General features: G+C 64.0%; 1 protein-coding gene across 1 annotated transcript; it reads left to right on the top strand.

Annotated features, from left to right (window-relative positions):
- Positions 1–1,296: 1,296 nt before the first annotated feature.
- LOC114203298 (NUT family member 2G-like) lies at positions 1,297–8,456 on the top strand. The gene is made up of 7 exons (XM_088019091.1): positions 1,297–1,312; positions 2,948–3,665; positions 4,333–4,461; positions 4,855–4,994; positions 5,446–5,741; positions 6,678–6,794; positions 7,695–8,456. The coding sequence occupies exons 1-7, from the start codon at positions 1,297–1,299 to the stop codon at positions 8,454–8,456; spliced, it is 2,178 nt and encodes a 725-aa protein (XP_087875217.1).
- Positions 8,457–11,191: the final 2,735 nt, after the last annotated feature.

The following is an 11,191-nucleotide window of genomic DNA, read 5'->3' as shown; positions in this document are numbered from 1 at the left end:
GGAGCCACAATACCAGAACAAAGACAACCACTGTGCATAGCCACACGTATTTTGGAACCTATATCAACATGTTTCTTAAGATTTTATTTATTTATTAGAGAAAGAGAATGAGAAACAGAGAGCACAAGAAGGAAGAGGGTCCGAGGGAGAAGTAGACTCCCCGCCGAGCAGGGAGCCCGATGCGGGACTCGACCCCGGGACTCCAGGATCATGACCTGAGCCGAAGGCAGTCGCTTAACCAACTGAGCCACCCAGGCGCCCCCTCTACCTCTATCAACTTTTAACCAGAGAGAAATATGCTTTCGTTTTCCAAAAAACAGAAATAGCTTACACTTACTTTTTGCGGCACATCTCTAAAGATCTGAACGACACAGGTAGCACTGGTTTCCTGTGAGAAAGGGGCTGGGATGCCAGGGGTCGGAGGCGGGAGGAAGAGGCGTCACTGCATAGTCCACTATATACAGTTTGACTTTGAACCGAACAAAGGAATTGCTTTTTGAAAGTGTCTACTAAAATAATGAAAGAGGTTAAAAATCAATATCAAACAACAGCGTAATATGCCAGGGAAGGAGACGTCGTGTTTCTGGTCTCGGACGGTAGGCTCCACGTCCTCTCTCCGAGAGACGGGCTTTCCGGCAAAGGGCATCCTAGTAAGGCCGGTCCTGTTGGAGTCTGCACGGCTTCGAGCACTGCAGGGCGCTGGGCACAGAAGCACCCACGGCTGAAGACTGATGTGCAACCAAACCCACAGGATCTGCTGACACGATGCTCATTTGAAACCCTCAGTTCCATGTGGCCTTAAGGACCCATGTGTTCGTCAGAATATCTGTTCTGAGTTTTGTCCAGAAAGCTCAGCCCCTGTTGAATAAGTCAAGAGCCAGATAGGAAGCAGAGTGGGTCGAGGACGCAAACCTAGGTTGCTGGATACCGAATCGAACCAAAGGAGCACCGAGTCACACCTTGGTGCTGTGAATCTGGAAAAGAGTGTATAAACGGCCTGGAAAGGCGTACCCCAATCGTGTTGTCTGTATCGTTTGAAAGGAGCTTGGGGTTCTGGCCTACCTGCCAGAGCCTGACTCGTGGACTGTCTCCCCACCCCCACCCAGGTCAGTGGCCCTCCGCCCCTCCCCCGTTGAAGAATGTCATGAGTCTGCATTCTACCCCTGTTTAGATTCAAACTTTTCCCTCCTTGACTTGGATCCTGAGCATCTCCTGGAGCAGCTCACTGTGTGGGTCCCGGACGTGACTTTTCCCACGGTGGAGGCTGCCAGGCAGCCACATCCCCTGCCCGTGGGGATGGCTTCAGAAGGAGGTAGGCCTGTAGGTGGGGTTGGACGTGTCAGAGTGCCGGCCATTCCCGAAATCCTTGGGATTCAAACGTGACACTGGCTAGGGGCACTGTAGGCGGGGTCGGTACAGGAAGGGGAGCTCACTGGACACCCGAGGACAGCTCACCTGGGGGACTAGGAGGCTGGGAGTCCGCAGAAACCTGCAAGGACCCTGGGGAGGAGGGCTCCTTGAAGGCGGGTCAAGACCTGGCAGGGGAAATGCCCTGTGTGTGCAGAAAGGATGGTGGCAGGAGCACTGATTCTCTCTGGAGGCCAAGAATCACTTGGACAGTTTGGAGGGTGAGGTGGGAGTGTGTCAAGCTGGTGGCACAGGCAGGGGCAGGGGGAGAGGCGGTCTTGGCCAGAACGTTGTTCCGTGGGGCCGTCTGTGGCCAAGTGTGCAATGACGGGTCCTCTCCGAGACCTGGGCTGGAGGTCAGTCTGACACCCCAGCCCAGGGCTTCCCGTCCTGCCGGCCTAGAGCTGACGTGCCCCCAGGCCAGGTAGCCCTGGTCTTGGATTCAGCGGGGACAGGGCACCAAGTGCCCTCAGGGTAGGGCTTGGGTTCCTCAGCTGCTCTGGGTCACTCTCCCTCTTGAGGAGACGCAGTGCGCACCTGCTTCCTCTCGGCCTGTTTCCTGATGCTCCCTACGCATCCCTCCCTTGTCTTCCTGGCCCAACACAACGGAACAGGAACACTTGACCTCTCTCTCTGCCATGAAAGCTCCCTCCAAACCCTGACGGGAGCCCATCTCAGATCCATCCCCCCACACACAGGACACAGGGCCAGGGTCTGCCTGCATGCAGCGGCTCTGCTCCCGGGACAGGGGTCTGGGGCGCAGGTGTGTGCTCCCCGAGTTTCTGTCACTCACAGCTAGCGATGGCTGTAGGACAGTGGCCCAGAGCCATGGGGTGGGGAGACCCGGGGCCGCCAGGGGCAGTTTCCAGAGCTGCTGTCCCTTGGGAATGTTCGTGGGAGTCTGCATGCAGGCAGACCCTGGCCCTGTGTCCTGTGTGTGGGGGGATGGATCTGAGATGGGCTCCCGTCAGGGTTTGGAGGGAGCTCTCATGGCAGAGAGAGAGGTCAAGTGTTCCTGTTGCGTTGTGTTGGGCCAGGAAGACAAGGGAGGGATGCGTAGGGAGCGTCAGGAACAGGAAGGCTAGCAGGAGAGGGGCCCGAAGCTTTAGACGCTGTCTGTTCACAGAGGCCCTTTGGGTGCCGAGGAGGAACCTTGGAGGGGGTCCCCAGCTGTCAGGGAGCCGGCTGAGGCCATTTCCCACAGGGCAGGTGTCCAGCCAGGCCCACGTCTTGGGAGCCTGCCCCTGAGGCTGGAGGGTCATGTCTGGGGGTCCGTGGGAGCTTCTCAGAGTCCGTGCTGGGCCAGGCTGCCTCTTCTGGGCAGACAGGCTGTCTGGGGGGGAGGGGCGGGGGCGGTAATTCTCTGCTGCAGGCCAGAGCATGGAAATCCCTCGGGGAGACTTGCCAACTGCACCTTTTCTGTGATGTCCCTCACGCGACGAGATTCACCGCTCTGCTCCCCAGTGACTGAGGGGGCCCGGGTCCTCCCTCCCGGCTACGGATTCTCTGACTCCATCTGGTCCTTTCCTTCCGTCCACAGCATCTCCAGTGCTGGGACCCCATGGGACCACGGACCCGGGAGCCTCCATGCCTTCCGTCCCGGCTCGGCCCTTTCCCGCCCCCACTCCCGCCCCGCCCCAGCGGCCACTCTGGGGGCAGCACCCGCCGCCCCGCCCGACCCCGCCATTCCCTCCCGGTGGCCCCCTGGTGCTGCCAGCCCTCCCCAGCTCACCGTTGGCGGTAGGAGAGCCTGGCCTTGGCCCCAGTGGGACCGGGACCCGCAATGTCATTGTCCAGGTCAGGTCGGAATGGGGGTCCTCAGAGACACCCCAGACTCAGACCATCGTCCTTACTCAGGCCCCCCTCAGCTGGAGTGCTCCAGGGGCCCTCTGTGGGGGTGCTGCATGTCCCGCACCCCTCTTCGTGGCAGCCCCTGTGCTGGAGACCAGCATGCCTGCCTCGGCCTTTGGGGGCCCCCAGGCTGGCAAGGGAGGCTTGGCCCCGGGCCTTCCAGCCCCAGCCCCGCCCCCGGCTGCCCAGCCGACCCCCACCGTGTCCCCAGCGAACGCGGGGCCACAGCCTCACGGAGCTTCCAGGGAGGGCAGCCTGGCCAGGAGCCCGACCAAGGCCTCGCCCGAGGACTCCTGTAACCCCAAGAGTGTTTACGAGAACTTCAGGCGCTGGCAGCGCTTCAAGTCGCTGGCCCGGAGGCACCTCCCGCAGAGCCCCGATGCAGAAGCTCTCTCCTGCTTCCTCATGTGAGTGTCCTCTGCTCTCCTGCAGCTGTCACGCAGGACGACCTTGGGGTGCGCACACAGGGCGGTGATCCAGGGGCGCTGGGAGGAAGGTGTGGGGCCGGGTCCCTGCTCTGGGAAGACGCATTCTGGGCCAGGACAACGTTCAGTCGCCCACCTCGGCGGAACCCCGACCGTCGGGGAGTCCAGCCAACCTTGACCTTCCAGAGGCATCACGGTGGCGTTCGGGGGGCACTCACAGGCAGAGAGGGTCCCGGTGTCAGAGGAGGAGCCATTGTCTGGGTGCCGAGCTCTCTGTCATCGTGTCTCCTGGGAACACAGGCTGGGGCGTCTCAGGGCCGGGGGCCGGCACATCAGAGGAGGCTCGGGACCTGTGGGGCCCAGCAGAGGCTGCGTGCAGCCCCACGCTCGTTGTCCCGGAGGATTCCAGTCAGAAGGGGAGGGGGCAGAGCTGGTGGAGCGCGGAGGGCGTGGGATCCCGCCTGCTGAGCTGTGACCCGGCAGGCCTGGCCGTGCCATCTGGGGTCCCTCCTGAACACGGGGTGACGGCGCTTCCTGCAGAGGCCTGGGCTCGTTGCCGGCAGTCACCTGCCAGCACGCGGTCATGCTGGGGGCGGGGGAGGCTGGGGGTGACGGCCTGCAGCCAGCCCCTGACCCCGAGGGCTTGCAGCCCGGTGCTGCGGTCCCTGGCCCGCCTGAAGCCCACCATGACGCTGGAGGAGGGAGTGTGGCGGGCCGTGCAGGAGTGGCAGCGCAGAAGCAACTTCGACCGCGCCATCTACTACGAGATGGCAGGGAAGTGAGTCGGGGTCCCTGGCCCGGGGCTGGTGGGTGTGACGGCCGGGCCGAGGGCAGGGTCTGACTGTGCTGATGCTCATCACAGAGGGCTGCCCTCGCCTACCTCCCTGGGAGTTCCACCCTCCCCTGAGCGGGACCCACCGCTGCCTCCATGGGAAGGTCTTGGGAAGGGCTGGGGGATCCTGAGACGACCCCCTTCCCCTGGGGTGGGACTCCCTCCGAGGGGGCTGTGGAGGGGGTGTGCTGGACAGCCAGCCGGCTGCCTCCTTGCTGGCCGCGGCCACGGCCGCCCCTCCAAGGCACTGCCTCTCCCGGTTCCTCAACCGGCTGCTGGCTTTGCGGGCTCCAGGGCCGGGTCCCCTCCTCAGTGCGGCCCGGGCCTCCTCACCCCCAGGTTCATGGAGTTTGAGCTGGAGGAGGAGATGCAGATTCAGAAGTTGCAGTGGGTGAAGGTGGCCCAGGGCCTGCCTCCTCCAGCCCTGCCGAAGCCTGAGCCGCGGGCACCCCCAGCCCCAGAAGCGGGCCCACAGCCAGGTACGGCCCCCACGTTCCCGTGGCAGCTGGTGGCCCATGGCAGTGGGGGCTGAGGGAAGGCCACTGTCCCCATATGCGTCTCCTCCTTCAAGGGGACATTGGTCTTTTGACCAGAGCAGCCACCAAGAGCCCGGGGCCTCAGCTGCCCTTTGCCAGGACAGGCGGTGACGGGGTGAATTTCTTCACTACTCTCCCCCCTCCTGGCAGGGGACCCAACACAAAGTCTGCCTGGGAAGTGGGCTGTGGAGACCCTTGGAGGGTCGGTGGGTCCACACTTGCTCACGCATATCACTCCGAGACTCTCCTCCTCTCCCCGCTGCCTGTCCCGCGGTGCCTGTGGCCTCGGGTGGCCGTGACCCATCCCCCACCGACATCAGCGTCCCCCAGACACCGCCGTCCCGATGCACTGCTGGAGCCCCTCACGCCCCTCCCTCCTCCCGCTCTGCCCCAGCGTGCATTCGCAGGAAGGCGGGTTCCAGGGCCCAGCGCTCCCGCCTGCGGCCGCACAGACCCCCACGGCCCCTGGAGAACAAGGCGCCCAAGGAGATCCCCCCTGAGGCCGTGAGAGAGTACGTGGACATCATGGAGGGGCTGCTGGGGCCTGGCCACTCAGCCCCGGGGGGGCCGGCAGGTGAATGGGGAGAGGACGGAAAGGAGCCACAGCAGGATGAGGCCACGACCTACCCGGACCCGGGTCTCCTGAGCTACATTGACAGGCTGTGTTCCCAGGAAGACTTCATCACCAAGGTGAGCTGGCCTGGTGTCTAGAAGGTTCCAGGGAGGGCGCCTGGGTGGCTCAGTCGGTTGAGCGACTGCCTTCGGCTCAGGTCATGATCCTGGAGTCTCGGGATCGAGTCCCGCATCGGGCTCCCTGCTCAGCGGGGAGTCTGCTCCTCCCTCTGGCCCTCCCCCCTCTCATGCTCTCTCTCTCCCTCATTCTCTCTCTCAAGTAAATAAATAAATAAAACCGTTACAAGATTCCAGGGATTGGCACTCCAGCGCTCCGGTCGGGGCTGCGCCCGGGCCTTTGGCATTAAGCTCTGTTCCTTGCGCCTGAGCTGTGTGTGTGTGCATGTGTGCACGCTTGTGTGTTTGTGTGTCTTTTGTGTGACTCTCTGTGGGCCTGTGTGAATGTGTACATGTGTGTATACATGTGTGTGTCTGTGTGTGCACGTGTGGTGTGTGCACATTCCTGTGTGTGTGCACAGGTGGTGTGTGCACATTCCTGTGTGTGTGCGCGTGTGTCCCCGTGCATGCGTCTGTGTGCCTGTCTTACTGTGGGTTTGTGCACATACGTGTTTGTGGTGTGTCTGTACATGCATGTGTGTCTACATATGCAAGTGTGTGTTTGTGTCTGTGTGTAAATGTGCCTTTTTGTGTTTGTGTGTGCACATACGTGTCTGTGTGTGCATGTGCGTGCGTGCAGGCACATGATCCTGTGTGTGCCTGCGTGTGTGTGTGTGCCTGATGTTGTAGACATGTGTGCATCCTGATGTGTGTGTGTGTGTGTCCGCGTGTGGCTGTGTGTGTGTGTGTGTGTGTGTAGCCAGTGACTGTGATGTTAAAACCTACCTTTTGGAGAGGGATAGATGGGTCTTTACTTTTCCACGTTTCCTGCAGTTCCTCCTGGCTCACAGGTGGCTCCCTGCCAAGCATGCCCACAGCCTCTGTCTTCTGTTCCAGGTGGAGGCAGTCATCCACCCCCGATTCCTGGCAGAATTGCTTTCCTCAGAACCACAGCTGGACCTCCTGGCCCTAGCGGAGAAATTGGAGCAGGAGGAAGGACTTACCCTTGAAGAGGTGAGCCAGGGGAAGGAGGGAGGGGTCCCAGGTGAGCCAGGGGAGAGAGGGGACGCAGGTGAGCCATGAGAGAGGGCACCCAGGGGAGCCAGGAGAGAGAGGGGACCCAGGTGAACCAGGGGAGGGAGGGGACCCAGATGAGCCAGGACAGAGAGGGGACCCAGGTGAGCCAGGGGAGGGAAGGGATCCAGGTGAGCCAGGACAGGGAGGGGACCCAGGTGAGCCAGGGGAGAGAGGGGACCCAGGTGAGCCAGGACAGGGAGGGGACCCAGGTGAGCCAGGGGAGAGAGGGGACCCAGGTGAGCCAGGGGAGAGAGGGGACCCAGGTGAGCCAGGGGAGAGAGGGGACCCAGATGAGCCAGGACAGAGAGGGGACCCAGGTGAGCCAGGGGAGGGAAGGGATCCAGGTGAGCCAGGACAGGGAGGGGACCCAGGTGAGCCAGGGGAGAGAGGGGACCCAGGTGAGCCAGGACAGGGAGGGGACCCAGGTGAGCCAGGACAGGGAGGGGACCAGGTGAGCCAGGGGAGAGAGGGGACCCAGGTGAGCCAGGACAGGGAGGGGACCCAGGTGAGCCAGGGGAGAGAGGGGACCCAGGTGAGCCAGGGGAGAGAACCGACACAAGTGAGCCAGGGGGTGGGGCAGAATAAAGGCCCACGTGACTCTGTCCCCCTTCCCTTCTTGCGAGTCCCAGCACTGGGGAGGCCAGCTCTGGGTGGGTACAGAGCGCAGCATGGGAAGGGGAAGATGGGCAGCCTGGGAAGGGAGGGAGGGTCTCAGGAGGATGTCAGGAGAGCCACAGCCTGGTGGGTCACCCCTCCCCTCCTCTCCCAGGGCCACTGTCCCACCTACCTGTCTCATACCCCTGTGCTGGCCAGTCACTGTCACCTCCTTCCTCTCAGCTGGTGAAGAAAAGACTGGTGGCCTTGAAGGCGGAGGAGGTGCAGGCAGCCCCCCGTCACCGCGCAGCCCGGTCGGGCCCTGGTCCTGAGAGTGAGGCCGGTCCCGGACTGGGGCTGGGGGTCAGCAACAAAGCCTGCCCAGCGGAGACTGACGGCCAGGACCTTCCGAGGCACGGCCGAGCACACACACACCTGTCCGGGCCCAGAGCCTTTGCGCTCTCTCCCGGAGGGCAGGAGTCCCCCGCACCCCCGGCCGGATGGCCCCCCTCCCCTCCGCAGGGTCAAAGGTGCCCCTCCGCTCGACCGGGCCCCAGGGACGCGCCCGTTCTCAGAGAGGCCCCTCCTGCTCGGGACACTCGAGGGCCAGTGGACGGGTCCAGTGAGGACGAGGAGGAGCTCCCCAGCCTGGCCTTCCTCCTGGCCTCTCAGCACAGCCTGCTGCCCTGGGGGCTCTCCCTGAGTCCCGCTCCTGCCTCGGGCTTCCCCAGCCCTGGAGGTCGGGGCCCGTGGGGGTCTCCCCGGGCCCCCTCTCCTCAGAGGATAGGCCTCAGCCCGGCCACGCCCCCAGCTACCAAGTCCAGGAAGCGGGCTCTGTGTGGGGGCCCAGCCCCTGCTGGGAAGACGCCCCTCCCTGGGGCCAACCTCAGGGGCTCCGCGAGGCCGGCCTCGGCCATGGGGCTGGTTCACCCCTCACAGCCTGCAAAGAGAAGGTGTGACTCCTTCGTCACGGGCAGGAGGAAGAAGCGGCACTGTAGCCAGTAGGGAGCAGTGGGGCCGCCCTCCAGGGCCAGTGCACCCCAGGGCTCCTCCTCATTCCGGTGCTGATCCTGCCTGTGGGGCTCGGGGGGGGGGGGGGATGACCGTGGGGGCGGGGTGGCCGCCGCCCACTGGGGCACTGTGTGTAAATTGGAATAAAGATGGTTTTGCTGGGAAATGTGTGGGGCCACTGTCTTCCTGCTGGTGTCTGTGTCTCTGCATGGAGAGGGGCCGGCCTCCTGGGGCTCCCGTCACCATCGGGACCCCTGAACGTCCAGGGATGGGGAGCCCTCCGCACCACGACCGTTTCTGAGAATGGAGTCTGCAGACAGCCCCGTCTTCGGGGGCTCCCCGCTGCCTCCCCGAAGCGTCCAGCCACGGGGCTGGCCGGGCTGGCGACCCTCAGCCCCTCCAGGGCTCCCTGTGTGGGGGCCTGAGCAGACAGGCTCTGGGCCTCTGGCCTCGTGGTGGGAGGAGTGTCTTCCAGTCGCAGTGGATCATTGAAATAGGAGGGACGTTGGGGGGTCCTCCTAATCCCAGTGAGGACGGACGCGGGGAACGGATGAGGGGAGACTCGGGGGCACTGGCCGCGGTGTGCACACGAGAACGCCAGCTGTGGGGCAGACACCAAGTCCCGGGGCGGGATTTCTGGGCCAGACCGACTTCTCCAACCATGCGAGGGGCCCACCTTGCTGTGGACGCAGAGCGAGGGGGCTGGCCAGGGTCCCTGGGTCTGCGAAGACACCCCACACTTACCGCCTCCCTTCCCTCCCTCGAGGGACCCCTGTGTGAACAGATGTGGACACAGACTCTCATTGTCACGTGAAACGGTTCCTACAAACAGACCCCAACCACCACGCAGGAGCGCAGCCCACCCCGGGGGCCGTGGGCCCAGGCATCTGCAGCCCCAGGGCCGGCTGGGAGCTGGGCTCCAGGCTGAGGGGAGCCCTCCCGGGGCGCTGGCACAGCCGCCACGTCAGATAGGCCATCTGCCCGGCTCGTGACAGTGAGATGAGCCGACACTGAGGGACAGGAGCTGCGCAGGGAAGGGACCCTGCTGCTCCCACAGCTGCCTGCCCCCGCAGTCTGCTCACCTCCCCTCGTGGGTGAGCTGGTGCCCTCCAGCCCCTAGCCCCGCCCCGCCCAGATGCTCTGATCCCAGCAGCAAGCACGGCACCTTCACCCTCCTCCCTCCCAGCCAACGCCTCCTCCCCAGGTTCTAGGTTCTGATGCCTTTTCCAGGTTTGGGCGAGGCCCCTACAGCGCTCGCCACTCACAGATGTGCGTCCCTGCAGCAGCACGGGGCCAAGGCCATCCGGGTCCGAGGGACGCCTGGCCCTCTGCTTGCCCCCCTCCCACCGCCTCCCCCCCAGCAAAGAGCTCAGGCAAGAAGGGAACTCATGCCAGGTCCTCGTCCCGCTCCACAGCCACCCCACAGGTGCTCTTCCGCTGCCTTCCCTCCCTCCCTCCCAGGCAGGCGGCTCTGGAGTGCTCCCCACCCTCCTGCCCCTTCCTGCAGCAGAGGTTTCATCTTGGCCGCACTCCGCAGCGGCTGCCCCTCCCTGTCCAGCCTGGCCTCCCCAAGACGAAGGGGCTCAGGGGCTCAGCCGGACGCAGACAGAGGTTGCCACCCCGTGCGCGTCACCCCACCGTGTCCCTGTCCATGGTGTGCGCTCGGCAGGCGCTGGATGCTCACGGCGTGGGCGAAGATTCGCCTGCGTTCCTCGGAAAATCCGAGGTCAGTCCAGTGGCAAGGGAAAAAATGGAGAAACTTTTCAGATTTTCACGGCAGCCAAACTTCCTCATCACAGAACGAGTTAGGAGAGGTGACAGCTCGCGGGGACCGCGTGTAGGGCAGAGTCGGGAGGGAGCTCCCGGTAAGTGGGAGGAATCTGCGGGGATGAGGAGGTCACCCCGCGGCCCGCGGGGAAATCGCGACGCTCGCACAGAGCGGGGCCAGCTGTGCTCTGCCGTCCAGCAGGGGCAGCTCCCGGTCAGCTCGCTGGGTCTCCACAGAGAGCCTGCGGGGAGCCAGGCCTCACGCTTTCCCGAGAAAGCTCCCGTGGGCTCTGGGAGGCCTGGGGACTGAGGGCAGTCACGGGGTGGCCCTGTCAGTCGGCCCCGCGGGTTTGGCTGCAGATCCTCCTCCCGCTCCCCTAGGACGAGGTCCAACACTGGGGTCATGGAGTCCTGGAGAGTCCCTCGGATAGAGGAGCACTCCTGTCACCACTGACGACAACGCTTGCCTTCTGAGCGCACCCGGGAAGGTCAGGCCCCCATGACCACCCTTCCGTGGCTGCACGTTTGTTCGTTCAGAGATGCGTGTGCCCCCCAGGCTGCTGTGCACACGGTGGGAAGAGGAGAGCAGCCCGCTTGGGGAATCTCCGCCAGGGCGCCCCGTCCCCCACCACACACACTGTGCTCGCCCAGCGGCTGATAACGGGGGAGCCCTGCCTGCGTCCACGCCTCCATCGATCGTCCGCCGTCCCTGGACACAGGTGTCACAGGAAGCTCCGGCAGAGAGAGATGGTGTCTGGGGCTGGGTATTCGGACAGAACGTGGGCCGAGCTGGAGTCATTCCTGCTCAAGTATCTGCTCTGGAGAGTCTGGGCTTGGAAAGTCCCCACTTGTGGGCCCCATGACCTACTTGTTGACGGGACCCTCCTCCAGACAGGCTGTGGCAGGGGAGCCCATCACCTGGCACGTCTCCTGGGAGGGCCCTGGACGTGACTCCCTGAGTT

Source organism: Eumetopias jubatus, unplaced genomic scaffold (assembly GCF_037043125.1).
Source record: "Eumetopias jubatus isolate StellerSeaLion01/CBP00866 unplaced genomic scaffold, mEumJub1_p1.0 scaffold_15, whole genome shotgun sequence".
NCBI lineage: Eukaryota > Metazoa > Chordata > Mammalia > Carnivora > Otariidae > Eumetopias > Eumetopias jubatus.
This window is presented reverse-complemented; position numbering and strand designations above follow the sequence as displayed.